General features: G+C 39.7%; 2 protein-coding genes across 2 annotated transcripts in view; one reads left to right on the plus strand and one right to left on the minus strand.

Moving 5' to 3' along the window:
- The first annotated feature begins 452 nt into the window (after positions 1 to 452).
- LOC136002344 (granzyme A-like) lies at positions 453 to 5110 on the plus strand. The gene is made up of 5 exons (XM_065657272.1): positions 453 to 513; positions 1222 to 1369; positions 3039 to 3177; positions 3853 to 4125; positions 4900 to 5110. The coding sequence occupies exons 1-5, from the start codon at positions 453 to 455 to the stop codon at positions 5056 to 5058; spliced, it is 780 nt and encodes a 259-aa protein (XP_065513344.1). The 3' UTR covers positions 5059 to 5110.
- Positions 5111 to 10566: 5456 nt separating this feature from the next.
- The window catches only part of CDC20B (cell division cycle 20B), a 33135-nt gene continuing 16024 nt past the window's right edge, over positions 10567 to 27677 (minus strand). Inside the window, exons 4-11 of the mRNA XM_065657411.1 lie at positions 25473 to 25572; positions 22633 to 22743; positions 20322 to 20518; positions 19359 to 19453; positions 16348 to 16576; positions 15115 to 15240; positions 14270 to 14387; positions 10567 to 10706 (exon numbers count right to left, since the gene is read on the minus strand). Of these exons, the coding sequence (XP_065513483.1) occupies positions 10567 to 10706; positions 14270 to 14387; positions 15115 to 15240; positions 16348 to 16576; positions 19359 to 19453; positions 20322 to 20518; positions 22633 to 22743; positions 25473 to 25572 (1116 nt within the window). The remainder of the gene's footprint in view (positions 10707 to 14269; positions 14388 to 15114; positions 15241 to 16347; positions 16577 to 19358; positions 19454 to 20321; positions 20519 to 22632; positions 22744 to 25472; positions 25573 to 27677) is intronic.

Genomic DNA, 27677 nt, shown 5'->3' on the forward strand with positions numbered 1-27677 from the left:
ACCAGTTTCCTTCATCCTGAGGGGCTCCTGAACAGCACAGATAACTCTCTAAAGGGGAATGGGCTGGGATTCATCTCTGACCTGGCAGCCACCTGGGATCTCCAGAATGAAACTACAACGTCTTCATGTGGACAACTGAATCAAGTCTAAATTTAGGTGAGCTGAATCCCACTGTATGACTGGACACGTAGTGGCTTGCAAGGTTTCAGCCCAGTACTCTCATATTAGCTCTCTGCAAATGCTACAGAGAAAACACGAAAGGGGGGCATATCCGGTCTTCACACCACAATAGATGATGAAATTTCTCACTAACACCTCTGCTGTAAGCTACATTGCTGGGGAGGTTTTTTTACCTTTGTCAAATATCCTTAAGAGGAAATACAGAACCCACATCCTTTTCATTTAGATATATATATTAAACAGTGAATAAGGGGGAACACCAGACAGAAATCATGGGAGCTTTCCTCACTTTGTCCACTTCTGCTGCCGTCATTCTCTTGGTAATTCGTGGAGGTAAGTGCCCAGTTCGATCTTCCTGAAGGTAAATGCTGTTATACAGAGCTTCAGTTAAGCCAATATGTATTAATGTAACTAAAGTAGTCACAATTATTTGCTTCTTATTATCAGCTCTTTTCCACTGTCCGCATGTGTTTGATCTTCCATACAAACAAAATAATTTCTGTATGGGTAGTATGAATTAAAGCTGCACAGAGGACAGGCTATTTGGAAGAATTCTGAGGACTTAACATAATGATTATCTGACCTTTCTCTCTAGAGGCATACTCATATATTAATCTCTTGATTTTCTGTTTTTCTGAAAAACAGGTTCATGTAATGCAATTTATCATATAGCCCAGTTTTCAGGTGTCCGCGTAAGTCACATATTGTACAACATTAATCACATGGGAGATCTGAGATTGTTACTTATAGTGAAACTAAGAAATTAACCATAGCAGCAAACTTCAGGAGGAGAAATCTGTGCAAGAGCTACAATACTTTGGTGGGTTTTTTTTCAAATCTCACTCCACAGATCTAATTTGGGTCCCATTGAAACATACAGAAGTAGTACTGCTGAGCAACTTTAAAAGTCAACCCTGAAGAACAGCATTGTGTGTCTGTTTACTTTGCAATTACATTAACTGTTTTTTTCTAAGAGAATTTGTGTGGTTTATAGTACTTCTTAGCCCAGCTATGCGTGTTGTGCCTTATTTTTATTTTTAGGTTTATGTGTGGATATCATTGGAGGAAATGAAGTAGCACCACACTCAAGACCATTTATGGCCCTAATCAGTGGAGCAAATGGAAAACCTATGTGTGGAGGAGCTTTGATCAAGGAAAACTGGGTGTTAACAGCTGCCCACTGTAAAGTGTAAGTTCTTACTCTGATTCAGAGATTGCCCTTAGTGAGTATCTGGTGTATTTGTTCAAGAAGGAAAGTTAATATCCCTGGTGGTTTTGTGCATTTAGCATGACCATGATCATGTTCTGATTGCTGTGTTTTATAATTTATATTGACAGATGTAATTCAGTGAGTAAAAAATAATATAACAAGGTATACTGATCTTCACTCTTTTTGAAGAGATATTTTACAAGCTTCTAGCTGCATGCAAGCACAGAATAGCAACACTGAAGTAGTGAATTTGGGGGAAAGGTTTATCCCTGTTTTCTCAGACAACTGTACTGGCCAGTCTAAATAGCTTCTCAGAAAACAGAAATAAATTCTTGTCATTTTATTCTGTAAAAGATATGCAGTTCACCACAGAAACAGGCAGCATGCAGTTATACAGGGGAAAAAATCCTCCAGACAGATGACAGGAGACATTGAGAGATCTCTGCTCTGCTGGATATGCTGGCTTGTCAGCCAACCTTTCTTCTTCCTGTCTGACTCAATGTGCAAAGGGCTATTTGGAACCGCAAAGTCCCTCAGCAAGGCAAGATGTGAGGTTTAGATGACACATTCCACCCCTTGCCTTTTGGGGTGGACTGGAGCTGCTGTGGAGCCAGACCTCACACAAGCTCTGTCAGTGGCCTGCCCAGGACCAGTGATTCACTGGACTCTGCAGTCATCAGAAAAGTGTATCCATCTCTCCCGTCCCCTTCTGTCCAAACAGGGAGATGTATGGAACCTACTACAAAGGGAGCATAGGGCCCAAAAGCTGTCATGTTAACGTAAGGTAAAGAGTGTTTCCAGGTAAGATTGCATTTAAGAGAAAATACAATAAATAATTAACCTAATGATACTCAGTAAACAGTCAGACAGCTCTTAACAGCTAGAGGAAAGGAGCAGCCACTTCCTCAGGGCTGTGTTTGCTGCAGCAAGACACAAATGAGGGCCAACCTACACATCTGCTCAAAGAATATTCTCTCATTCAGCTGTAATGTACGTTGTTCTCCCACAAACAGCTATAACCATGGTCTGAAACAAAGGTCTGCTGGGACTGCCTGACCAACTAGTGCTAGACTCCTGGTTTCTGTATCAGCGAGCCCAGAGGCACAACTCTGTCACCACTTCAGTATCTAGTAAGCATATGAAGTCGCAGAACGAGTTAGAGAAGGGGAATGAGCTATGTCTCACACAGGCTTGGAAAACACTGTTGAAACAGTGTTAGGACAAAGCAATGGTACAATTCAGCCCAGTCATGATGATCTCTGAACTAACAGCACTGTGAGCTATTCTCCCAAATTTTCAGAACAAATTGCAGAGGGCACAGTTGGTGAGACCACTAGCAACAGCAAAGCCACCCTTCATTCAATTCCCAAAGGGAAAAAACAGGGGTAGGTTCAGAGTCAAGTACCTGAACCCTGTCTATGCTTCTGCAAAGCTGAAAATAGGATAGCATGACTTCTGATTCACCAAGTCAATTTTTTTTAACTACTTGCAAAAACAGGGTAATCCTTCGTATTTTTTTAAATTACTGTTGCTTTTCAGGCACAAGAAAAGAGACTGTAGCAGCTGGACATTATAGCACCACATTTAACAGCAAAGAATTATGGAGTAACAGCAAGTGAATCCCTCTAACCATGTTGTGTCTTCTCAGGGAAGGAGGCAAAGTTACTCTTGGAGTTCATTCACAGTCAGCAAGAGAGAGAGAAAAACAGGATTTTCAGATTGCAAAACTAATTCGCCACCCATGCTACTGTTTCAGCTGTAACGAAAATGACATTATGCTGCTGCAGGTATAGACTTACACATCACTTACAGAATATGCATCTCATATGATGTACCAGCTTCTTCCTTCTTGTGAGGGAAATGAGCCACAGGAGTTTCTGGTAACTTTTTTTCCTGGGGTGATATAGTCTGGTCTGCTAATCCAGCAGACTGGGGAATTGGGGATGCACTGGGATCTAAGGCAATCAACAGTTCCTATAACGCATGCCAATGCTAGAAGCAGAAAAATTCTGGAGCTTGACCAAGATATTTCAGTTTCTGGCTTTTCAGTGAAAGATAGAGATTGTCCACAGAAAGAAGTGTATTTCACACATAGAAATAATTTGTTTAAAAACCCTAATGTCCTGTCTGAAAAACAGTTTTAACTGAAAATTTCTGACTTCTGTGATTCTCAATTTTGCCAGCTTCAGTGACTAGTGTTAGTTTGTCCTACCAATGGCCTGAGAGCCAGAGAAGTAAAATAAGGTCTTTTTTTAGAGCTAGCATTTCAGCAGAAGTTAAATGGGTTTTCATGAGACAAAGAATACTCATTTTCCTCATTCTTACATTGATTACATAAGTCCTGTCACAAATAACCAAGGCATCTCAAAAAGGGGTTGCAGTAATTCCACACTACCATAATGGAAAAGATGCAATGGTTAACATGCAAGCCCCAAAATAACTGTTTTCCATATCTTCTACAGCTTCGGAAAAGAGCAAAGCTTAATAAAGCTGTGCAAGTCATTCCCCTGCCTACGTCTGATGATGATCCCAAGCCAGGAACAATTTGCACAGTAGCAGGATGGGGACAAACTCGCAAAAATCCGAGAAGCCTGTCTGATACCCTGAGGGAGGTTAACCTCACTGTCATCAGTAGGCACACCTGCAATGACAAGAATCATTATAAAAACGACCCTGTTATAACAGACAACATGATATGCGCAGGGGCTACGAACGGAGGAAAGGACTCATGTTCTGTAAGTACATTTACTGTCTGTGTCCACATAGATTATATTAAAAATAAAATATAAAGTACTAGCTTTTACACAACCATAATTTCTGCTTCGCTTCAGTTCAATGAAGAATTTTATTAAAAATAAGTGAATTTACCAAGGCTTCTTTTACTAAGCCTTAAAATCAAAACTTCTGATTGATAAATTCACCTTCACAGACTTTTGGATATTGTGGTTTTACACAAGAACGGCAGATGGCTATTCTCTTCTTCAATAAAATACTTTTAATAGAAAAACCCCCACAAAATAGTTTATGAGCCCATACTCAAGCAGCTAACTGCTGTGGCACAACTTCTCTGATGTCAGAAGGCTTTCAAACAGGTTTTGCTGACAAAAACCATTTTGACTGGGCCACAAGTCAAACACACAACTGTGTAAGAACTACCACGTTTTAAAATATTTAAATATTTAATTGACAAAATTACAAAAAAGGTATCAATTTCTAGAAACTTTGTGCTTTTCAAGAGGAAAGTTTCCAGCTTTTTCTTTTCATATTCGAAAAGACTAGCTGTTCCTTAGCACTGACCTAGATTCATGCGCCATTACTCCCACTTAAAAGCTCAGATTGAAGTCTTTTGCTAATGAAAATCTTACCTTCCAAGGAGGAAAAAAAAGAGAAATCCACAACAGCACTATCTATATTTTTATTTCCTCCATACAACTGGTGCAAACTTTATTTTAAAGAAGCATTTTTAAGCTTTTAAAAATTTGAATTACAATTTTTTTCCCTTTTTCTAGGGAGATTCTGGTGGACCTTTGAGATGTAATAATGTGATGAGAGGCATCACTTCTTTTGGGAAGGCAAACAAGTGCGGTGCTGCTGATAGCCCTGGGGTCTACACTCGACTTACAAAACAATACCTCCAGTGGATAAGGAAAACCATAGGGGGAGCCTAATAGATTGGTTTTCGACCAAGTGATTTCCTACTTTGTACTTGTGTAAGAATATCTAGTACTGAAATATGCTTTTAAAAATAGCTTCATTATACTGGTGAAGAGGTATTCCCATAGAGGTATTCCCACACTGAATTTTAGCACCTTGATTTCCTTATAAATGAAAGTACAGAAGCCTGTTCCTAGGACAGATGTGCTCTTAACAGAGCCAGAACACAGTGCTCTGCTACAACAGCATTTGTAGCTTATACTCTCAGCCATGTGGTCATTTGACAGGTATTTGTTGCTCAGGCTTCCAACATTCTTGCATTGCACATTTGGTCTGAGCTCTAGATGGAAGAGTATTTCTGACCAAGAATCCAATCCCGCTGTTTGTGTCCTCACAGCATGCTGAGTGCATACTGCAGTCTTCTCTATCTGGACTTCTGCAAATAACCCCAAAACTATTGAGATGCCAGGTAGAACTCCAGACACCTGAAAAACTTGGTAGTTTCTCTGCAGCAGAGCTCCTGATTTCACATGTGTAGCGGACTGCTAAGCTTCAGAAAATTTTCAGCAACTGCATTTGATTGTGGAACATAAGTCTGCATTTCCTACCTGTCTTTTATCTGAAACCTCTAGATTTCGTCCCATTATGTACTTTGCATTCAATAAAGAAATGGCAATAAAAATCTACTGCTTGCAGCTGTTGTTTTATCTGGAAAGCTCCATCTGTTGCAGTACAGATAGTTTGTGTATGTGTTTTGGATGTGCAATATACTTGCAGAACACATGAAGATCAGCAACATTATGCTAAAAAATCAGCTGAAAGCCCATCCTCCAGAGAAATGACAAAGTGCCTCAGCTGGAGCATCAGTATGATAAAGCACTGTTCATAACGTAATCTGAATTTTATCATGCTATTACTGCTGTTTCAGGTATGCAGTGAAATTTTTAAGTGCTCCAAGAATCACTCATCAATCAGCAAACAGACCTATTCTGAAGAACGCTCCTGCCCATCTCTGTATTAACAATCTTGGGCACTTTCTAATTCCATGAACACCTCAAAAAGGGCTCGATTTCATTTTGTGCTGCTTTGGGGTTGCTTTACTTGGAAGCAGGCATTATCTAAGAGAAAACAGATGGCATTCAAAGGGTGGAGAAGTACTGATTTTAATTAACAATGATTGCTCAGTTCATCATGAGCAATTAAACATCACTTTTAAACACAACAAGAGAAAATACAGATTCAAACTTTTTTACACAACTGTTTTCACCTGTTCTTGTTGAGAAGAAACAGTAGCTTTTTCACAAAGGAAAAAAGGTGAAGGAAGGAGAAAGTCTAAATTACAGGGATCTTACTGGAAGTTTTGAGGCTGAACATATTCCTTTATGTTTTCTGTCCATTACAAACATTACACAGTCAGAACTTTTTCACATTCCTTATTCTTTTTCCTAAAATGTTTGTTCTGACTCTGAAGACACAAACAAGCACACAAACACAGAGGCTCACACAAGCACAGAAGCAACGCAGCAGCAGAGAGAATTCCCAGCCAAGTAAGACTGCATCAGTGAAACTGAGAGAAGAATTTGGCCCACTGACTGTTCCTGACATCCAAAGTGGTGACTTTGATTCTGTCATACAGAATCATAAGACAAGTACAGACTTCTTGTGTTCTTGCAAAGTACCAAACACTTGCTTTGGAAAGAACTGATTCTAAAAACCTTCAGAAAACAAAAATATCCTTATCAGTCTAGTGAAAAATCTGTAGATGACTTTCCAGATAACTGATCACCTAGGGTTATTTCGCTCATCCCATACACCAGACTTACTTAATTTCTTTCCTCTTCACCCATTTTTTCACCGTCTGTCTTTCATCCTGCTATAGTATTTTTTTCATGCTACCGCTTCCTCTTTGGTCTGCTTTTTCCTCTTCCCAGGAAGTCACAGGCAGCACCCTTGTCAGTGGAAAATCCCACTCAAAACCTATCACTCAGTATTTCTGCATTTTTCAGACATCAGTTCTGGCCCAAGTGGGGTCAGAAGGAAGCAGAGGTTCTGACCATGGAGAAGTTTACAATGCATAAAGAAATGTGCAAGAAAAAATGTGCAGCCTTCATCCTCTGGCTTGAAATTTAGGATCTACCCCAAAATACTTTTAAAACTTATTTTTTTACATGAGTGTTATTTACTGAATTGTGCAAAATGAGCCAATGGAAATGGACTTACATGGTAAACAAAACATTCAAGCCCCTGTCACCACTGTCAGTAGTGGAAAACTGAGGAAAAAAGCAGAAGCAAGGAAATAGAACTGAGTTTTCATCTAGGCTGGGACTTTCTCTGACCTAGAGGCATGAACCCGTTCCCAGTACAGCTCCACCACTATGGGATGGAGCCCATGCAAGTTTATGTACTAGCTGAGAAAAATGTTATGATCATTCTATGTAATTTTGCCATCTAGAACGTAACAATTTCTTCTCACTGTGAGTATAAAAGATACTTGGGGGAAATGAACGGGTATAAACTGCATTACATAAACTAATGAAACATTTATGTAGGCAGCATCAAGTCAGACCACGTGGCGGCTGAAGAATAGGGGACTGTCTGATAGAGACTATTTACTGCATTTATGTGCAGAAACAAAAGGATTCCCTAGCCTGAGTTCCTTTAATCCATTTTGTTGCATTACAGACAATCACTTTGTCATACTGGTATACCTAGGAAGACAAGTGCCCTGCAAGGGCAATGAATTTTTTCCTTCTATAAAAATGATTTTTGTCCTGAAGTTTTGGATTCCTTGTGTTATACAGTCCTTGACCTTGGACAGGTCTGTGGGCATGATGGCCTGAGTTCAGGCAACTTAAATTTTACTTAATCCTCTGTGACACCTCTGAAGACTCAGCCTTTAGTGCTTACAGACCTCAGGTGCAGAACAAGCTTACCTCTCAGAAATGGGTTCCAACTTCTGTCTCTCTCTGGAACTGAATGATATACCAGGCATGTTACAGGCAATGAGCTAAAAATATGCCATATTCTACAGGGACGAAGTCAGGATTTCATGTTTTGCCCAAGACTTCACATGTTTGCACTGGCAGAATAAGGCAGCTATGAAACAAGAATGATCTGCTCTCAGAAACTGCACACTCTACACCTACCAGTACTCAACAACATTACCTGCAAAAGACTGATGAAGCAGAATCATGCTGCCTACTCAAGTTCTCAAATTCCTATTACAGAAAGATAGATATTTGCCATGTGAAAGAAACTGAAAGTAATGGAATCTGTCTAGAAAAGAAGCACATCCAGAAAAGGCACTCCGGTATATGTTTAATTTCACTCTAGATTAGTCACAGTGTGGAATTCAAACGCACACTTTCTCAGACACATTCACAGAACACAGCTACAGGTCACACATAAAAGATTCTCTCCTATTTGTAGGCTACTGGTTAGTTCTACTGAAATCAGTGAGTTCTTCCACTTTGAGATATTATGTTAAGTACTTCTGAGGCAATACAGCTTGACCACTCAACATTGAAAAAGCACAACTAAGACACGAGCACTTCTCAGTCTGAAAGAAACGTATTCTCTTATTTTGACAGTTGAGCATCCAACAAAATATGCTTAGCTTCAATATTGACCAGCTCCTTCCTCACCATAGTCCCTCATCCTGTGTTGTACATCTCATCCTGTGTTGTACATCTCATCCTATATTTGGCAAACCAGCACTCAGGTATCATCAAAGGAAAGTGAAGGAATTTCTGGGACAATCTGAAAAACAGATGAGTAAAGAAACTAATTCCACTGCTTTTTTCCCATTCAAAAGAGAAAAAATGTTTTTAACATTAAAAAAATATTTTAAATTATTTGAAATACTATTTTGAACATTTAAATCAGATTCTAAATGTTGGCTAAAATCTGCTGCAACAAACATGCTCATATGATAAGACAGGCACAGTGTGAGCTATTTCGCATTCTTAGATACAAGCTTCTTGACAGTCATTTCTCAACTGATAATCAACACTTCCATTTTCTAACCTGCTTTGTTGAAGACCACACAAGATGACATCAGAAACCAGCAGTTTAGTAGCAGATTTATTGTAAATTAACATCTTACTAGTTAAAAAAAGATGAGCGGTCTCAACCTTCCAGACCTGAAGTTAGCAACCACGTGATTTATGAACAGCAGAAAATGAGGTTTTAAAAATGATGAGAACTAAAGACATGACAGTTTCACATTCATTTCCAGAGATGCACCCCTGTAACCTCTGCTTCCCTCTTTTCATGCATTTGATCACAGCTTAATTTTCCACGGGCTGACACACCCCTAATCTCCCGTTTTTCCCCAGCTATAGGAAATATTCTGATTAAATTTCCGGCAGAAAAAAATTTAAAGAAATGCAATCAATATGAGCTCCTGAGCTCACTGGGATTTTAATATACAAATGCAGGAGTGAATCCTTATATCCTGCTGCTCCTCATTCCTAAAAACCGAAGCAAAGCTCCAAAGATGTCTGTGGATAGAATACCTTTTGAATACCGCTACTGAATTGCACCTGAATAGCATCTGAAGACCAATCCTGATATCCTTCCTTAGCTCTTGACAGCATACATGTCTCACACAGGCAAATTTCTGCTAAAGTCCAAGAGGTTTGGGTCCTTGTGAGTACTAAATAAAATTCATAAGAGGGTGACAGCTGCCAGGTTTGCTGACACCCCAAAATAAACTGGTACCCTTAAAGAATGAATGAAATAACTGTTGTGTTTGATTCAAACAGCATGCTTCTTTGACTATGTCCATCTGGCTTACTAACCAGTTGATTACAGATTTATGTATAATAATAGAATTATTATGCAATTATTTATATTTTAAATCATTGTAAAACACAGTAGGTGGGCTTAAAAAGAGGAAACAATTCAAAAGTCAATAAAGACAGTTTTCTAATTAAGCTAGTTATCATTACCACTACCAAAAAAAAAAAATCCCAAGACATTGTTTATATTTAGTTACAGTTATATATTTAATCTAGATCTCTGGAAATGTTTACATAGATTCTGTACTATGATCTATGTGATATATAGAACAATACAGTCACCTGGACTGGTCTCTGCTGATCTTTGCCTTTGAATGATTTGAGGCAATTTACACTAACTGATATGTGGTTCCCAATGGGGACACACTAAGATGATGTAAAATTACTCACAACAATCATAGCTAAAAGCAGGATCTAAGACTTTATGCTGGCACTTGACTACAAGGTGGATTCCGTCCATGCTTGATAGTTTAATGAAAATAAATATGGTGTTATTCTTCAGAGTTACAATATTTTTCCTTTAGGCTAAGTAAGACAAGCTACTAAAATTTCACATGACAGATTGATGGGGAAAATTGCTTTCTCTTGACAAAATTGCACTGTCTTTTGCCATGTTTCCATTGGAAGGAACACACATTTTTTGAATTGTTGAGTGGGCTAAGTACATTTAACCACTTGCTTTCAAGGAAGAGATGTCACAAGAATGAGCTCAGATAACCATTAGAAAATGCCTTTGCTGTTGTGCTTGCTCTCCCCAGTCTCATGGCATTTCCACAGTGAAGCTATCCCATCAGCTGCAACAGAAAAGAGTCTGCTCTGATCTGGGCTCAGTGCTATATGCAGGACTCTCCCTTCATGACCTGTAAAACAAAATATGTGCCAAAAATGCAAAGATACATCACAATTCAACACTGGTTATGTCAGTTCACCACCCCCACCCACAGCATGGCTTTTTCCACTTTCACTGTAGCAGCTCAAAATGCTGCATAGGATGTGGAGCTGGCATTATCTATATAATATTTTCACATTAAGAAAGAGATTAAGGCAATATTTCCTTGTTAGCGACCAGGCTCTAACTGCCAGGACGGCACCACATTGAGAAGACATTTCTGTCAAAGAATAACATTGAACGTGGACTCTTGATTCTCCACTGCATTTACAACATCAGTCCAATCTGTGTTTGCTAACGTGTCTCACTGCTGAGCTTTCCCATCTGGCTGCACACGCCTTGCAGACAGTTTGCAGCTGCTCCAACAATCATGAGATAGTGTCTCCAGCTGCTCAGTTATTACTGTTAAGGAGATCTTTTAACAGCAAACCCACTGAATAATGTATTGGAATTGTATATTGAGTTTATCCATAGTTGTAGTAAACTTTGGGAGCCAGACACTGAATGCCAGAAGGTACCCCAGTCTAGCAGCACATACAAAACTCATTATTCTGGTTATACAAGTATCTCCCTCAGTAGAAGCAACTGAATTTGAACATAAGGGAGAGTTTTGTATTAAACTGAGATGGTTGAGACCTGTATTTACCTCTACTCTCCTGTATCATCTAGCACAATGTCAATGCTAAGCAAACCAATGAGGCTTTTAGGCACACAGGGGCATGAGAAATAAGAAGCCTTTGCACTCCTAAGTTACTGGCAATTGGCTTCTCTGGTTGGGCGAGTTACTGACAATCATACAGCTGAACTGGTCACACGAAGAGAAAAAAAGAATCTTCTGAGTGTGTCTCATCTAAAACAGACCAGATGAACCACATCCTAAAAGGAAGTGTGAAGGTAGGCAGGAAGTCTTGGGTGACCAACTTGAATGAATGTAGATGACCTGTGGCCTCCCATCATCTGTACCCGAGCTCTCCATAAACACAATGGGGACAGCACATCTCTAGCTCAAAATAATATTATGAAGATAAACATGTGAGGAACTGTAAAGCCCTCTGAAACTGTGGTACTTGTCACAATGGTACCTGCTCAAGATCCATAGGACTGTTGTAGATGGACAGTCTGCCCTAACTTTGTGAAGCTGCCACAATGGCTCTTTGGAGCCACTGTGACTAAAAGCAAATATCTGCTGTCTTGGTGCTGAGTAATGTGTGTCCCATTTGAACTCAGTGACGAGAACACCACCACTAAATTATGTCAGCGGAGATTAATTTTCAGGGTTTGCTCTTTCTCATGTTATTAAGTGTGCATGATATTTGTCCATATTTCAGACCATGAGTTTACAACTCAGTGAATTCTTTACACTGTCTCCATTTAGTGTCTGTAACAACTTTGAAGGAAGAGCTGGAGGTGCAGTCTTTGAAGGAATTCAAAACTATCCACAACACTGACTGAAATCTGATTAATATTTTCAGTCAAAAATATATGAAAGGGGACAGAGAAAAATCAAAAAAGTTGAAGTTATCCATCTCCATGCTTTCTGAGTGGAGAGGGCTATGTTTTTACTTCATTGTTTCAAGATCACATTAAAATACTTTTCAAAGCAATTACATATTTTGTTTTCTTTGTTCTACACAACTTTTCTAAGGGGAGGGCATTTACATCCAAAATGAATCTTTTTTTCTAGTAAATTACTCTAATAGTTCTATGAGAAGTATCTCAAAAATGGACTCAGTGCTATAAAAAGGTTACTGTCTTTCAGCTGTTATTCTGTTCTGAATATGCCCAGTAACAGGCAACTGCAATTACTGAAGTACTCAACATTAGCTGATGGTGCTTCATTACTAGCTGAGGTCTTCAGCATTTTGCAGGAGGATTAAACAATGAGATTCAGTTATGATTTATCTGTTCATTTCTTTGGGTGTAAAACTCATGGTGCTAAGGGTGTCTGAGGCTGATTTAGAACTATCTCAAAATTATCCATCACAGTATTTTTTCTGAACATATTTTGATACATCCACAATTTCTTGAAATATTCGATTGCTTATAGTAAAGTAAAAGGAGTCTTCAGAAGAGAGAATATATCTATGTAACAATTATCTGGCCTTTTGTTCATTAAAATCAGTTTCTCTTTCAGATAAGTAAACTGAATAGGAAACAGGATGATATGTAACCCCCCGTTCAGCTTCACCAAACTACCAATGCATTTGACTTATATGGTAAATGTTTTACACCATTCGCAATTCTCAAAGGTAAGAGTAAATCTAGGTTTCATTTCAAAGAGTATATTCAAGACCTACAAAGATTTGAGAAACCTTAAGCTTCAGTAGTTACGACTAATGTTCATGTCACTTTCCAAATAATTTCTGAGAATATCACAGGATATGACTTTAAGAGCTATACATGAATGAGTAGAGATACAGAAGGAAGAGCAGCACAGACAAGCAGCATTACACACGGATAATGCATAATCAGATGCACGCATGTCTCTGCTGCCTTTTCTGTCCATCTTCTGTTCCCTGTGCTTTCCTCTTATAGGCTAGTGTTGAAGCCAAGTCCCTGGTTCCACACAAGTCACTGGTTCCAAGGACAGCAATCCCAGTATAGCTGGGAATTAATAAACCACGAATTTTATAAATGCTTTGAAATGTAGCAATAGGGTACAAAGAGTATTTGTATGTATCAGCTGTTAGATTAAAAATCCAAAGCTTCTTTGGCCATATTTTGTCAGTGAGTGTGAAAAAACAACCATACTTGTGAAATGCAGCCAGTGTGCAAATAATGTGTATTTTCTTTTAACTCAGATGCTTCTATTGGATCTCCTCAGTTAACACTTAAACAAGTAAAAGTTAATGGATAGGAGTGACAGCAAGCATCAGAAAAAAGGAGGCTTAATAACAAGGAAAAGCTTTTATGTGTAGTGCAGCCCCAGAGCTCCATGGACCAATACAGAGCTGCAAGGAAACTCAGCTTCCTCTGACTGCCAGCACAGTACAAGGGAAACATGCTCCACCGCGTTGCTTCACAGCCAAAGTCATTCATTAAAGCTCAGAGAGCTCTAAATAGCACATGGAGATTTACTTCAAACATCATTAGGAATTGGTTTGGTATCCTTCCATAATGAGTTGTGAAACTGAAGAATCACATCTAGTTTGAGTTCTCTAGAAGGCGATCAGCCTAGAATATATTGGAAGCAACATAACATTAGCATGCTCGGTCCATGCCTAGCAAGCCTCAGGGAGAAGTGGAAATCACATCTTGCACCTGGGATGGCCTTAGAAAGTATAGGAAAGAATCCCATCATTGGAACCAGGGAATTTTACAGGAGCAACTTATACTATTATCTTAATAAGTCAACCTCTAATATCACATGGATCAGAACTGTGCATATGAACCATGTGTGCAGGTAGAGGGAGGATGTGTAGGCAACTGCTCTTTTAACCCTATTTTACATAAATGCAGAAGGTATGCACTTGCAAAAACACACTGATTAGACAGTTAACTGAAATAGTTCAAACTATTAACTGAAATACTTGCCATAGAGTTCTGATGAATTGATAAGCATAGGATACTTCCATATTTTCATCTGATTTCCAGGAAGACCTTGTCCAGTCATCAGTTCGCTGGTTTTGGGTAACCAGAGCAAGGAACAAATCTATTGCAATTTAAAATTCTGCTTTAGTTTTCAGAAAGGGTCAACATGCATCATTCGGTAGATTTGAAATGTTATCTACAATGTTTAAACAAGCTACTGAAAAACAGTGCCAACAGAATATTTACTTATTTAGAAGGATCGTTTCATTCCTTACAACACTGAGAAGTACAGTTGCTTTATTGTCCTATCTAAATGTGATAATAGCGTATAATATAAAACCAAAGCCCTTCAAACTCATCCTCAGCTAAGCTGTAATAGCTGTGGGAAAATCAACAGCTATGCTGCTTCACTTCAGCTGAGAATCTATTCCTCTGTCTCCTAATATTCAAACTCCAGAGACAGATGTTTGCCCTCTGACTCTTGCACCTCTTCTCACCCCAGCACTCTGGGAATCTTCCCTCCCCCTCAACATTCTCTCCACACCAAGAGTGTTGGCCAAAACTATTATTGCCAATAAGGAAGATATGATGAGAACTGTCTGGCTGTCAGACTACCTCCTCTTCAATCACTTCTGTGTGGAGACACAAGTGGTGAATGGGAAACAACAAACTGCTTCCGAGTCCAACAACACACTGCAGTGCCGAACGCAGCACACTTGCACATCCACAGAAAATCCTCCTGTTCCTCTGACCGCAGAACCACCCTCAAAGTCAGTGAGAGTTTGCCAAATGAGCACAGCTATACAAGAGGAGTACAGCCTAAGTATGCAGACATTTCATCATTTCACCTGAGAATCTGTAGCTGCACTTTGGATGATTTTCTCCTGATTTATGTCCCAGACACGCAAAACCCCATCTTTCATTCCACCTCCTGTAGCAAGGATTTTGGACTGCCAAGGACACCAGTTCACAGCCTAAAGATAAAAACAAAACAGATACCAGAACTGACTAAGAGGTTAGCTGGAAAAAAAAAAAAGAGTAGATTTTGCTTAAAAGCTTACTTGGAATAGTGAACTGCAACAAGCACCCAGAATGTATCTTTGGATTTTTTTAACCTACATGGTCTTCCTCCATACACACAGAGCAATGTAGAATCCCAAAACTCCAAATGCTGCTTCCTTTACCACTGCTTCACAGAAGCCTACACTGTCCCACATATGCTCATAAAACTTCGGTTTCTCTGCTTACTCCTTCACAGGCCATAGATTCACACCTCAGTACCAGAAGAACTCAGCAGGGTACAGTCTTACTGTACTGCCTAAGCCAAGCCATCACAGAAGCCTGAACAACGTGACTTACGGGGCTTACAGGAGGACTATTTGCTTCAGAGATATTTCCAGGACATCCCTAAGAGCTAGACTCTGCCTGAAGAAAAGCTACTAAGAAATGAATTCCACCTACTTCAATAACCTCCTCTAACCCTTTAACACCCGCTCTTCAGGCCAGCGTCAGATTTTTCTGGAAGGATAAACAGCTATAAATGTTGGACTCCTCTGCCTGTTATTGCTGGTATCTGTCATCCCTCTCACACAGACTGGGATTTCATAAAGATGAAGAATCTAAGTCGTTTCATCTCCAGTTTCTTACTTCAGATTCTTTGCTACCAGCAATGACATGAAAATATAGGCAGGAAGGCAAAAGAAACCTCATATTTAAAATAATTTCAGCAGAGAGAATTTTCCAAAACTCCAAAAATGGAAAGACCTTGTTTGTTATCTTGTAAGTATTGTGCCACTAAAGCTTCCTGTGCAAAACAGAGAAGGCTGTAAATTTTATTTCTATTTGGAATTATATTTACGAAGGCCTACTAATCCAGTAAAATTTCCTGATCAAAGCCCCAGCAAACTTATTTGTGACTTCGAATGAGGAGAACTGGTCTTAAAGTTAACTGCATCACAGTCAAGGGAGAGGAAACTAATAGGAATCAGTGAGATAATTTGAAAAATTCCCTAACTGTCCATACCAACAACGTTATTTCATGAGAGCAAATACAGAAAAGCAGACATTCCTTCTCCATATACCTTAACTGCTGAGGAATGAGGTATGGTTTTCAATGGCTGTGACTGCAATTTCACACCAGGGTCACCAGGCCAGATATTCAATATACCATCACTAGACCCGCTTGCCAGCAACTGGTTGGTTAGTGACCATTTTAGGCTGCAAATGCTCTGTTTGTTTTGGCAAAGAGTCCCGACATGGTGCTGAGCAACCCGAACATCATGGTGATGAATAGATCCTAGTCGTGAACCACTGTAGATAAAAAAAGACAGCATGGGTTTAATGTTAGAGAAGGCAAGCTACGCCATCACACTGATGTGTCTTCAGTGGTTTCAGAACAAAACCACATCAGAGTGAAATGTGTCTGCAGAACAACAGTATTTCAGTAAACACAAAAAGCACACTCTGACTGTAGAGGTGGCTGCTAACAGAACAGAGCCAAGCAATTGACCAGTTCAAGCCAGGCAGAATACCTGTTCTCTCTCATTGTTTTCATTTTCCTGAAGCCATACTGCATTGTATGCCACTAATCTGCACCCTGTTCCACTGTCAAGCCATTTAATGTAAACTCCTTCATGTTCCTCATGAAGAATAGTTTTGCAAGGTGATTTTTCTCAAGGCCAGGTATAACTGCATGTTCAAAGAGGCAGTGTAAAACTGCATAGCGAGTAACAGTGTGTTCTTCAGTTCTGTCCCTTCCCTTGTCCTCTTTCTCCCTCCCACTTCTAGGCTTAAAGAAAATGTGCACAGCTTGACACTTTGCACTAATTGCCTGTTAGGAAATGGATGCATGGTTCTACAGCCAGTACCACCACCCTACCAAAGGAAGGAAGAAACACTGTGCCTGGAAGCACAGCTATCGCTACAGCTTAGCTCCTGGATATGGGCTTTTTACATCCGTAGCAGAGTCGAACTGAAAATATTAAAAATACCTTGCAGTGCATTTTCTTTTCCTGCCTTAATAAGGATCCTACCTACATTGAATGTCTGACAAAATAGAAGAGCTTCCTGCTGGAAATTCACACTTCCATCTACTCTGCTGACACTGAAAAAATCAGCAAGTTCAACATCATCTTTCTGGGCATCTGAGAAACAGCTATCAGACACCACTGCAATAGATTAATTTAAGGTGATAATGACTGAAGACTTTCCTATACTGGCTCTTAAAGATTTTTTCAGATGCAACTGGAGTAATTTAGAAGCTCTAAAGATGCACACACAAAACTCACTGATTGCAAGAAACATGATCCTATTGTGCTTGTATTATGGACTTGCCAACCTCTTCAAGTTCACAAAAGCATGAAAGATTCCAACCAAGCAGTGCTCCAGTGAATATTGAGCACATCTTTATTTATGAAGATACATGGGAATATCTGCATTATATGCAAAAGCATCATCATTTGCCTCCTGAAGATTTATAGACATTTTTCCTAAATAACAAGCAGAAAATCTAACCATGAGAACCAGAATTGAATTGCCAGTGTCGGCCATATTAAGGTATTCCGTAGTTCTAGTGGTATGAGCGGGAACGAACAAGGCTCCTGAAAATCCTGGCCGAAAGGACATTTCTTCCACTTGGCATAAAAAGAAATCAGAATTTCTTGCTTGATGCAGAAGATGGCAACTGTTTTGTTAAAGACAAAGAGAAGCCAACAAAATTTTTGATGGGTTAATTTATGGTACTGAAATACATTTACAGGTCCATGATGATGTGTTGTTGGTCTATTTTTAACCACTGAAATTAGTATGCAATTCCAAATATCAATTGTCCAGAGTGAGGTTTGCTATAAGAATGCTGCTTTTATTTTAGTAACAACAAATATTAACTCCACGTATTTTTTTCCACTTATACAAATATTTTAACTCTGCCTTAAAGTTAAAATGAACTGGTTAGTTTCAAACCTAGCAAGAGAAATAAATGTTATCTCAACCTAATCTGTCAAACATAACTGTAGTTCACAGGTTCATGCTGAATTTTACCATCATTTATCTGTTGTTTTCACTCCTTTGGCCAAGCTGAAGTGCAAATTGAAACTAGTGCGTAATACAGTTATGCCACTTGGCATTGGCAGGATGTTCTAGCTGCATCCTTGTAATAACCCACCCAGCACACCTACTCCAGCAACAGCATTTTCTTAACTGGTTACTCAGCTGGTATACTTGTACTTCACTCCATCCAGCAGACCTAATACAACCAAAAGGCAGAGTATTGTGAAATCAGAATAAAACTACATCTAGCATTCCTATCCAGAGACACTAGTTTAATTTTAACAATGAAGTCATTCCACCCTTGCTATTATTTCAGCATTTAAGTAAAATGGAAGACTAACACATTATTTTAAAATCATAGAAACTTCCATCATAAACCAGCCTCCCCGCAGCCCCTTCAAGTCTGAGTCAAAGACCTGAAACAGAAAGTGGGAGGGAAAAAACCACAAAAGAATAATCTTTCTAATCTGAGTCCCCATATTGAAACGACCCCTAAATATAAAATATTCACCAGCTAGTGTAAAATTCACCCTTAGCAAAGCAACGGTCAACCACTTCAGTCCTTCTTGGCTTGTGAATAACAATGAGCTGGCCTTCCCTTGTAAATGCACAGGTAGAGAGGTGTGCAACTCACACAGCTGAGTTTCACTGTGCATCTGAAAACAGATGCAGTCTTGGTATCAATGGAATAGCAGCCTAAACTACATGCCCTCTCCCTGGCACCAGGCAGGCTATGATTTTTGGAGTCCAGACTCACTGGAGACGACAAAAAACCAGAACCACAGCCTCCATGTCCTAGTGAAATTCTGCTAGAGGTGACAGCTTTCTGGCAGGAGAGTAAGAAGCAGAGACTAAAGAGACAGGCTAAATCCCCCTTGGCTGCCTTCCTGCCATAAAGTAAATCTACATGTGATTTCTGAGATGGCCGATAAGTAGAGGGGCACGATAAATCACCTTTGAGCAAAGCCAATGAAAAGAGTTACAACGAATGGGACATTTGTCTAAGCAAAAGCAGCAGGATTCTTTCTGGAATTATACCACTCACCTGCTCAGAATGTAATGATTCCAGCTCAGAGCTCCAACTACAGACAAGTGACCAAACATATTTCTCAACCTCTTTTTGGTTTCAATGTCCCACAGCTGCCAATCCAAAACAAACAAGAAATACAAATTTAACAACAAATAGAAAAAAGATTTTTTTTCTCTTCATTTGTTTGCAAGCAAGCCACTGCCCAGTTCTGATTTGACAAATGGACAATCTGAAGTTCATTTATTTCACAAGTAAGACAAGAAGTATTTCCAAATTTTGGCACCTCTGTCACTGATGCTTAAGTCAGACAGGATTGAAGGGAATGCACATCTCTGAGTTTAAGGCTAGCTATTTACATGTCGGTATTTGGAAATTCATACTTGAAAGCACTGGTCTTCAGTACCTTCAGGTTGCTGACTCAGGACTGCAGCAGGCAGGTCTCCATATTATCTAGCATGTCAGCCAAAGTCCCATAAAAATTTCTTGATAATAGGACTGTCCTATAACAGCAGGTTGAGAGGTATGTATATAATCAGACTGAAGTCAAGTTCTTTTGTGTGAATCTATAAGGAGAGTTTTGGCTTGAGTTCTCAGGCATTGATCACTACAGTTATCTTAGCAAGAGAGATACAAGAAAAAATAGCCTGTGCTGAGTAAAACAATTTAATGAAAGAGCTCCTATTACTAGTGGAAAAAAAAAATCTGATTGTCTCTGGATAACTGGATCATTAATTCAGTCATCAGCTTTCTAGTAGCTTCAGAGGCTCAATAACATATAGATAACACTGGATGTCACTCAGCCGTTCAGTAAGGTGCAGTGTGATACAGGCAAGTGCTATATATTGTCTCCAGCAGAGTTCTTTGGTAGTTTAGGCTATCTTTTTCATTTGTTTCCTTAAAAAAGAAATCAGTATCAAAATGTCTTGTGGCCACTTTAGCTTAAAATGGAGAAAGACAAAAAAGTAAACTATCTAGTACTTGCACTTCTCCATCACAGGTGCCAACTGCAAGGCAAGTTCCTTCTTTTATCCAAGCCAGAGATGAAATGTACTTGGAACTGGAATTCAAATCTATGCTTTCAATGGCTTGAAGAGTTTCTCCATTCCAGATGTATGCAGCAGGTCCTACAGCAACAGCAATGAGATTTTCAAGGCTCCAGTCCAGTATGTTAAGATCTAGAAGAAAGCTACTAAAAATTACTGCAAAAAAGTTGTAGGTAATAGGATGGGATGAGCGGGAGCATGGTTTCGGGGAAAGAGGCTGGTTTTTTTTAATAGCTATGGAAAAACTTCAAGGGAATGCTTCTATGAAACAATTACGAGCAAGTATTCCTCCTATATGAAAGAGAGTATCTTGAACAAGCCAAGGTCTTCGCAAGGGTAATCTCTACAAACTGTTACGATTGCACAGCAGGATTTGACTTACAACTTCCCCACTAGAATTTTTTAGTCTATAACCCTGCATTTTGGATTGCCACCTCACTCAATTTCTGCCACCACAAATGAGGCTTCTCCACCAAAACTACAGTTCCAAAAACACCCTTGTTCCAAGGTAATTCATGTTATTGAGAAAAACAGTCTATATGGTACAGTCTGTCCTACATCCTCAGGTTAATTGTAACATTTACCCTGCACGATAGGAAAAAAAAATGCAGAAAGGAATTAGGGAAATTCTGCTCCTTCACTTCAGAGCTTGCTCAGCAAGTGTGTGACGGAAATACTGTTTCCACTGGCCTGAATCCGGGTGCATTGGACTTCTAGATCCTGGCAAAGCAAGTCACTACAGTGGTTAGCCTCATAACAGGCTACTGTGTCAGGTAGGCCAGAAGAAGTTGGTATGAAACATTTCATACCAACCCAGGACACTCTCCCATGTCAAGGAAAATCCTCAGCTGTGCATTTAGGGCAGCTTAAAAGTAATTTTGTCTGATCACTGAAGCATTGTTTCAAGATTGTTACCACAGACCAAGGTCTGACATTGTATTTCAGTAACTAAAATCACTCTGAAAAACAGCTAAATCCGTCAGTCAGCTGTTTGACTACAGTCCTGGTTGTTGCAGCTATAAATTAGTATTAAGATAACACTTCCAAAGCCTTCTGCTAGTGCTGTTAGTCTTGGGACATACCTAGTGCACGAGTGTAAAACATACAAACAAACCTTTGTCCTGTTCATCGATATATATGAACACTTGCAAGGACATGTTGCAAAAGACTTCACAGGGATGATTAGAACACTTGCAAAGGACAGGGAACTGCTGGAGAGAGTCCAGCGCAGGGCCACAAAGATGATGAAGGGAGTGGAGCATCTCCCTTATGAAGAAAGGCTGAGGGAGCTGGGTCTCTTTAGCTTGGAGAAGAGCAGACTGAGGGGTGACCTCATCAATGTTTATAAATATATAAAGGGTGGGTGTCACGAGGATGGAGCCAGGCTCTTCTCGGTGACAACCAAGAGTAAGACAAGGGGTAATGGGTTCAAGCTGGAACACAAGAGGTTCCACTTAAATTTGAGAAGAAACTTCTTCTCAGTGAGGGTGACGGAACACTGGAACAGGCTGCCCAGGGAGGTTGTGGATTCTCCTTCTCTGGAGACATTCAAAACCCGCCTGGACGTCTTCCTGTGTAACCTCACCTAGGTGTTCCTGCTCTGGCAGGGGGATTGGACTAGATGATCTTTCGAGGTCCCTTCCAATCCCTAACATTCTGTGATTCTGTGATTCTGTAATTAGGGAGTTGTTTGTTCATCTTACAAAGTGTTAAAATATTTGCTGTTGTAGACTAGAGATTCACATGTGCTCGTGTGTAACTTGTGCATGTTTAATTTTTGCCTGTGCACCACCAAAGACATAGGTGAGAATTTAGTTCAGAAGGTTATCTATCATCCAGACCAGACAAGGTCACCAGTGTCTCTGAAAGCACAAGATTTCAAAGTCTGCACAATAAAGTTGCTGCTGTGTTGACTGGCTGCTAGATATCCAAGGCTGACAGCCGAAACATTTAACTTAATTAAGCAGAGATAAGTATATTGGTTTGATTTGAAAAACATATTGAGATCTACAACTGAAGGAAACTGCATGAGAGTTAGGTAGTACTGATTCTAGGGTTTCATCAGCCATGTCTCCACCCTGAGACAGGCAGTTTTCAAAGATGCATCCTTTTAAGAAAAATTACATCAAGTACATGTCCTGCAGAGTTTCCATTTTATGTGAAGGGGACACGCCTTCACCATCTTTCTTGAAACATGCATAAGCATTCCTGATCTCTGCAAAAAACACCACACAGGAGAAACTTACAGTAATCATTGCGCAAGCCAGTAACATGAACCCTCACTTCTGGCTCCAGTGGTATGGAAGGCTTCATGATGGTAACAGCTCTAAATTCATTCTGGGTCCCCTCTTGGCATCCTGTATTTGAAGATTCATCACACACTAATCAGTAATGCAAAACACCACCAGTTTTTCCTCAGGCCTAAGCATTTCACATTCTCACTATATTTGCTTCTCTATGGTCCTGACAACACCAGCAGGGTCTAATTTATCCTGAGTAGGCTCAAAACAGTAGAGACACTAAACTAGGTGAAAGCCACCTTTTACCACCTTTTTCAAACCTCCATGGATTTAGTCAGCTAGAACAGAGAATAGGATCCACTATATTTTGTTTAAACTGTACCATGGTTCAATATAGAACATGGGGGGTTTTGTTGTTTTCACCTTAGTTTTCTGTCAAATGTTGTTGGTAGCAGAACGTTTCACATGATGCTCTCCCACTTCAAAACCCCCTCATACAGCAATTAACGTTGTTGCTTTCTGGTGTTAGTTTCCCACCAAAAGGTCTCCCCCATCAATACCTAACCACAGGAAAAGGTTTTTAAAGCACACGCTCTTTGGTCAAAGCACACTAAGCTTGTGACAGCACATAAACAAAAAACAAAAGCAAATATACATACGAAGAAGCAGAAGAGTCAACCTTTGTGGTCATTGTCTACATTATGCTGCAAGGACTCCTCAACACCATAGAAAAAAAAGCCAGATCATTAGCACTATGAATCGTTTAACGCTAAGTTTTTATGTGTAAGAAATTATCTTGCTGTAACATGCAGAGAAGAAAGCTAGAGATTAACATTTCTATGCTCTTCTCTGTGTTTTGACTTCCTTTTTGAATTGTTCTCCAGAGAGGAGTATTTAGAATGAATATCAAAAGCTTCAGGAGCAAAAGACTGTAGACTTCTCTCTATAACTAACCTCCTCTGTTCAGAAAAATTCACCACCGACAAAGTTTTTGTCCTCTGTAACTTAAATAGACACATGAACACTCTATATGGAAATCCAATGACAAACTGTGGATAAGTTATTTCACACAGTCCTTCCCTACTCTGTCCTCAATATTATCCCCTAACCTAAAATTAATTTCTGGCAGACAACAAATGTTTCCCCCCTCAGCTGTGGCACCCCTGCTCTCTCCAAATAAAGGCTGAAAATGAGCAAGAAGCAGACCACATATATTTTCTTCTGTATCTAAAATTTTGTAGTTAAACAATCAAGCAGGCTTGCAGGAACAGCCTTCTCAGACCTGCCCAATGGGATATGTAATACTTCATTTTAACCCTAAATAAGGTCTAATGTCACTGCAATGAGATTTCTCCATACAGAAACATCTGTATTGCTAATATCTAGATTTTTGGTTATTTTCTGAAAAATTTACCAAACCTTTCTGAACCCAACCAAGTAAGATAATTCAGTAAAATTAAGGCACTTAATTGTAACAGCTGGATGAACGGCAACAGTTCTGAAACACTCTGAAAATGTTTTTCTGTTTTAACATTGGTAGCTGGTATTGAGCAGTGAGATATAAAAGATGAAATCATCTCTGTAACTCATCAGATTTCTCTTCTGAGCAATTCATCTACCCAAAATTCATACTGATCACACTTTCAGCTCTATTCACGTACTTCATAGATACATAAATGTGCCTAACAGGCTTTTTGATCAGTGGAAATTAAACTTAATTATACCATTTTGTGTTATTTTGCCTGGGTATTATTGCAGATATCAATGACTTTTGATAGGATTTCAGCTCTCACATGCTTGTGTCACTTCTTAAATGAGACTCAGGAAGTGGTAAGTAGTCAGTACTGTCAAATCAGACCCCTTGATCAACAAGTAGGTGGGTGGAATAAAACCTAGTATTTCTGATACGTTTGTTCATTTGCAATCAAAAAAAAACCACCATGAGTAATCCCTATACTGATGCTATTGGCTGCTCTGAAATTAGTCTTATTTGCATGGAGTAGAAAAACAAAGGAATATATAAATCTATGACAGAACCTGCAACTTCTTCAATAGCAGCTGAACTCCAGATTCATAAAGAAGCTGTTTCTCACTGTTTTTACATGAGCATGAATCAGGCCCTGACTGGCAAGAACCTGTCATATGCAGAAAGAGACAGATCACAAAACCAAATCACCTGTCCAAGGTAGAACAAAATAAAATATTGGTCTGATATTTAATGAACTGCCTCATACTCATATAACTCTAGGAATATCTGTAGTATTTCACAGGTTAGTTCCTCACATCCCACCTGTTTTCCAATCACCTGATCATTCATGCTCCCTTAAACTCATCCACTCCTAGGATATCTTTTGGAGCAAATTAACCAGTTCCCCTGCAGATGAAACCTGAGGCAGTGCTAGGGACAGTTTGCTTCAGCTACCTTTCCCTGCATGTAGGAGCAACAAGACCCCACCATATCTGCATGTTTTGCACTCTCCTGTACCCAACAGTCCATATGATACATATCCTGTACCCATTCTGCAGCACAACTATTTGTTATTTGTAGGGTCCTGAAACTGAAAAGTCAAAATTAAATTAATGTCTCAGGGTCACCAATGTGTCAGATGGGTCCCAAAGGAGAGCCGGGTAAAATACTAGGGTATAACCACACTGGAAGAGGTAGAATACTATCTCTTCACAGGTGGTGGGAGCTCTAGAAGTAGCCCCAAGCAGTGTAGATCTCAGCCACTTTTTATTATTCTGTAACACCTGCTGGAACAGGTAGATTCACTTGCTTTTCCAGTATAGATGTAGCCTACTGTATCTTATTTTTCAGTGTGTATATTTGCTATATTGGAACATACCTTTCCAGGTGCAATTGGTGTTTTCACAGAACTTCACATCACCACTTTCTGCAATGCTATATCCAACCTCCTGGACCACTGGAAGCTGAGAAGGACATTTCTGCCAATATGTTTAAGTGAAAACATGACTGAATGAAGAAATCTGTTGAAAAATGTATTTAAGCACGATGGATAACACAACTCTCATTAAAAGGCTCAACATTTGTTACGCAAAAGCTTCAAAACAGCTTGTCTCATGGATGGGAGATCAGTGACAAATACAGAATACCAGGGTCCAAATCACGTGCTCTAACTTGAGACACCATCTTCACTTCCATAGAACAGCAATTCACTGCTAGTGATCACACAAACTTAAAAAAACCTGTTTGAACAAGGCCATTTTACCAGTGGAAGAGCTCCCACACCCTGCACATCTGCAGCTACTACCACAGGTCACTTGCCAAACTTTAGTGCCTTCTTGTCCCCTTCTGAATTGGCATTTGGACTAATTTCACCAGCATACAATGCCATGTTTTCTGCATGCAGGCAGTAGGCCTGATGGCTCAGGCTTGCTTTATGAGGGAAGATCAGTTTTGTGGTACATACACTGCAGGGCCATTGACTTCAGCATGAGACCTACTGGATGTCAGAGTCCTCTCTCAAACCAGGGTCCCAGAGCCTGGACTCCATGTTCCCGTTCCTTAAATTAGCATTACAATATGAAACTGAAAATATATACAAAGTGCCTGAAAGGAATAAGATTTTTTGCAGTCTCATTTCTTTGGGTGTCAAATAAACAGGTGATGCAGCAAAGATAAGAAAAAAGGAGATCTGAATTGTTATTGGAACTTTTTCTTTTTTTGATTAAAAATAGCTTAAGCCTTTAGCCAAGATTCAGGTAAAGACTTGGATCAGCTCACACAGGATATGAATCTCTTCACCAATCCCGAGTAATATGCATTTCTTCAGAATGTTTACTGAGGTGAATGCTCTGATGCCAGTTGTCTGTTTGGTCTGTAATTCTTTATTTGCAGTCAGGTGGAAATACAGCTGATGTTTTTACCAGTCACTCAACACTAGTATGTTCTTCCTCTAATGTCTGTGAAATCTGTCCTTCCAAGCACACTCTGTGTTACTCTTATTCAAAACCCTGTTGCAATCATGATAAGAAATGTCTTACAAAAACATAGCTGGGACAAAAAAAGTGCCTCTCCTTTATATATATCCCAGATGTTCTACAGCAGCCTTCAGCTTTGAGATGTACTTTCTGTATAATTTATACAGACAACTTGGAAGAAAGCTAATCAGATTGCTTGGATCTATGTCCCTCTAAAATAAGCGTGGACATTCCTGTGGAAAACCTATTGTGTATACAAGGAACTAATCTTTTCGCCCACAAAGAGACCACACATGTTCACTGGAATGTGAGAAGACTTTATTTTCAATACATCTCATCCCTTTATGCTACCAGGCAACACAAATTAAATAGTCATTAATTACTACATCTAAGAAGATTAACAGATTTTTGTACAGTTTGAGCCAAGACTGACTTTCAAATTATTTTAGGAAGCCTTGGGTTTTGGTTATCTCACAATGCTGTCTCAAACACCCCCACATCACACTTTTAGGAAATGGTTGTAGTTCTTGGTGTAGAACTCAGAATGTCTTAGTTCTAACTCAACTCTAGCCTGTAAATTACAGTGTAATTCTACGTAAGTCACTTTCACTGTAGATGCAAAAGACTGACACACAGAAGACTGACACATGGTCTGTACTGGGACCAGTACTGTTTAGTATCTCCACTGATGATACAAACAGTGGGATTGAGTGCACCCTCAGCAAGTTTGTGGATGACACCAAGCTGAGTGGTGCAGCTGACACACCTTGGGTATAGGATGCCATCCAGAGGGACCTAGACAAGCTCGAGAAGAAGGCCCATGCAAACCTTATGAGGTTCAACAAGGTCAAGTGCCAGGTCCTGCACCTGGGTCAGGGCAACTCCCGATATCAATACAGGCTGTGGGATGAAGGGACTGAGAGCAGCCCTGTGGAGAAGGACTTGGGGGTACTGGTGCGTGAAAGACTGGACATGAGCCGGCAATGTGCGCTTGCAGCCCAGAAGGCCAATTGTGTCCTGGGCTGCATCAAAAGGAGCGTGGCTGGCAGGTCAAGGGAGGTGACTCTGCCCTCTGCTCCACTCTGGTGAGACCCCACCTGAAGCCCTGT

Source organism: Caloenas nicobarica, chromosome Z, assembly GCF_036013445.1.
Source record: "Caloenas nicobarica isolate bCalNic1 chromosome Z, bCalNic1.hap1, whole genome shotgun sequence".
Lineage (NCBI taxonomy): Eukaryota > Metazoa > Chordata > Aves > Columbiformes > Columbidae > Caloenas > Caloenas nicobarica.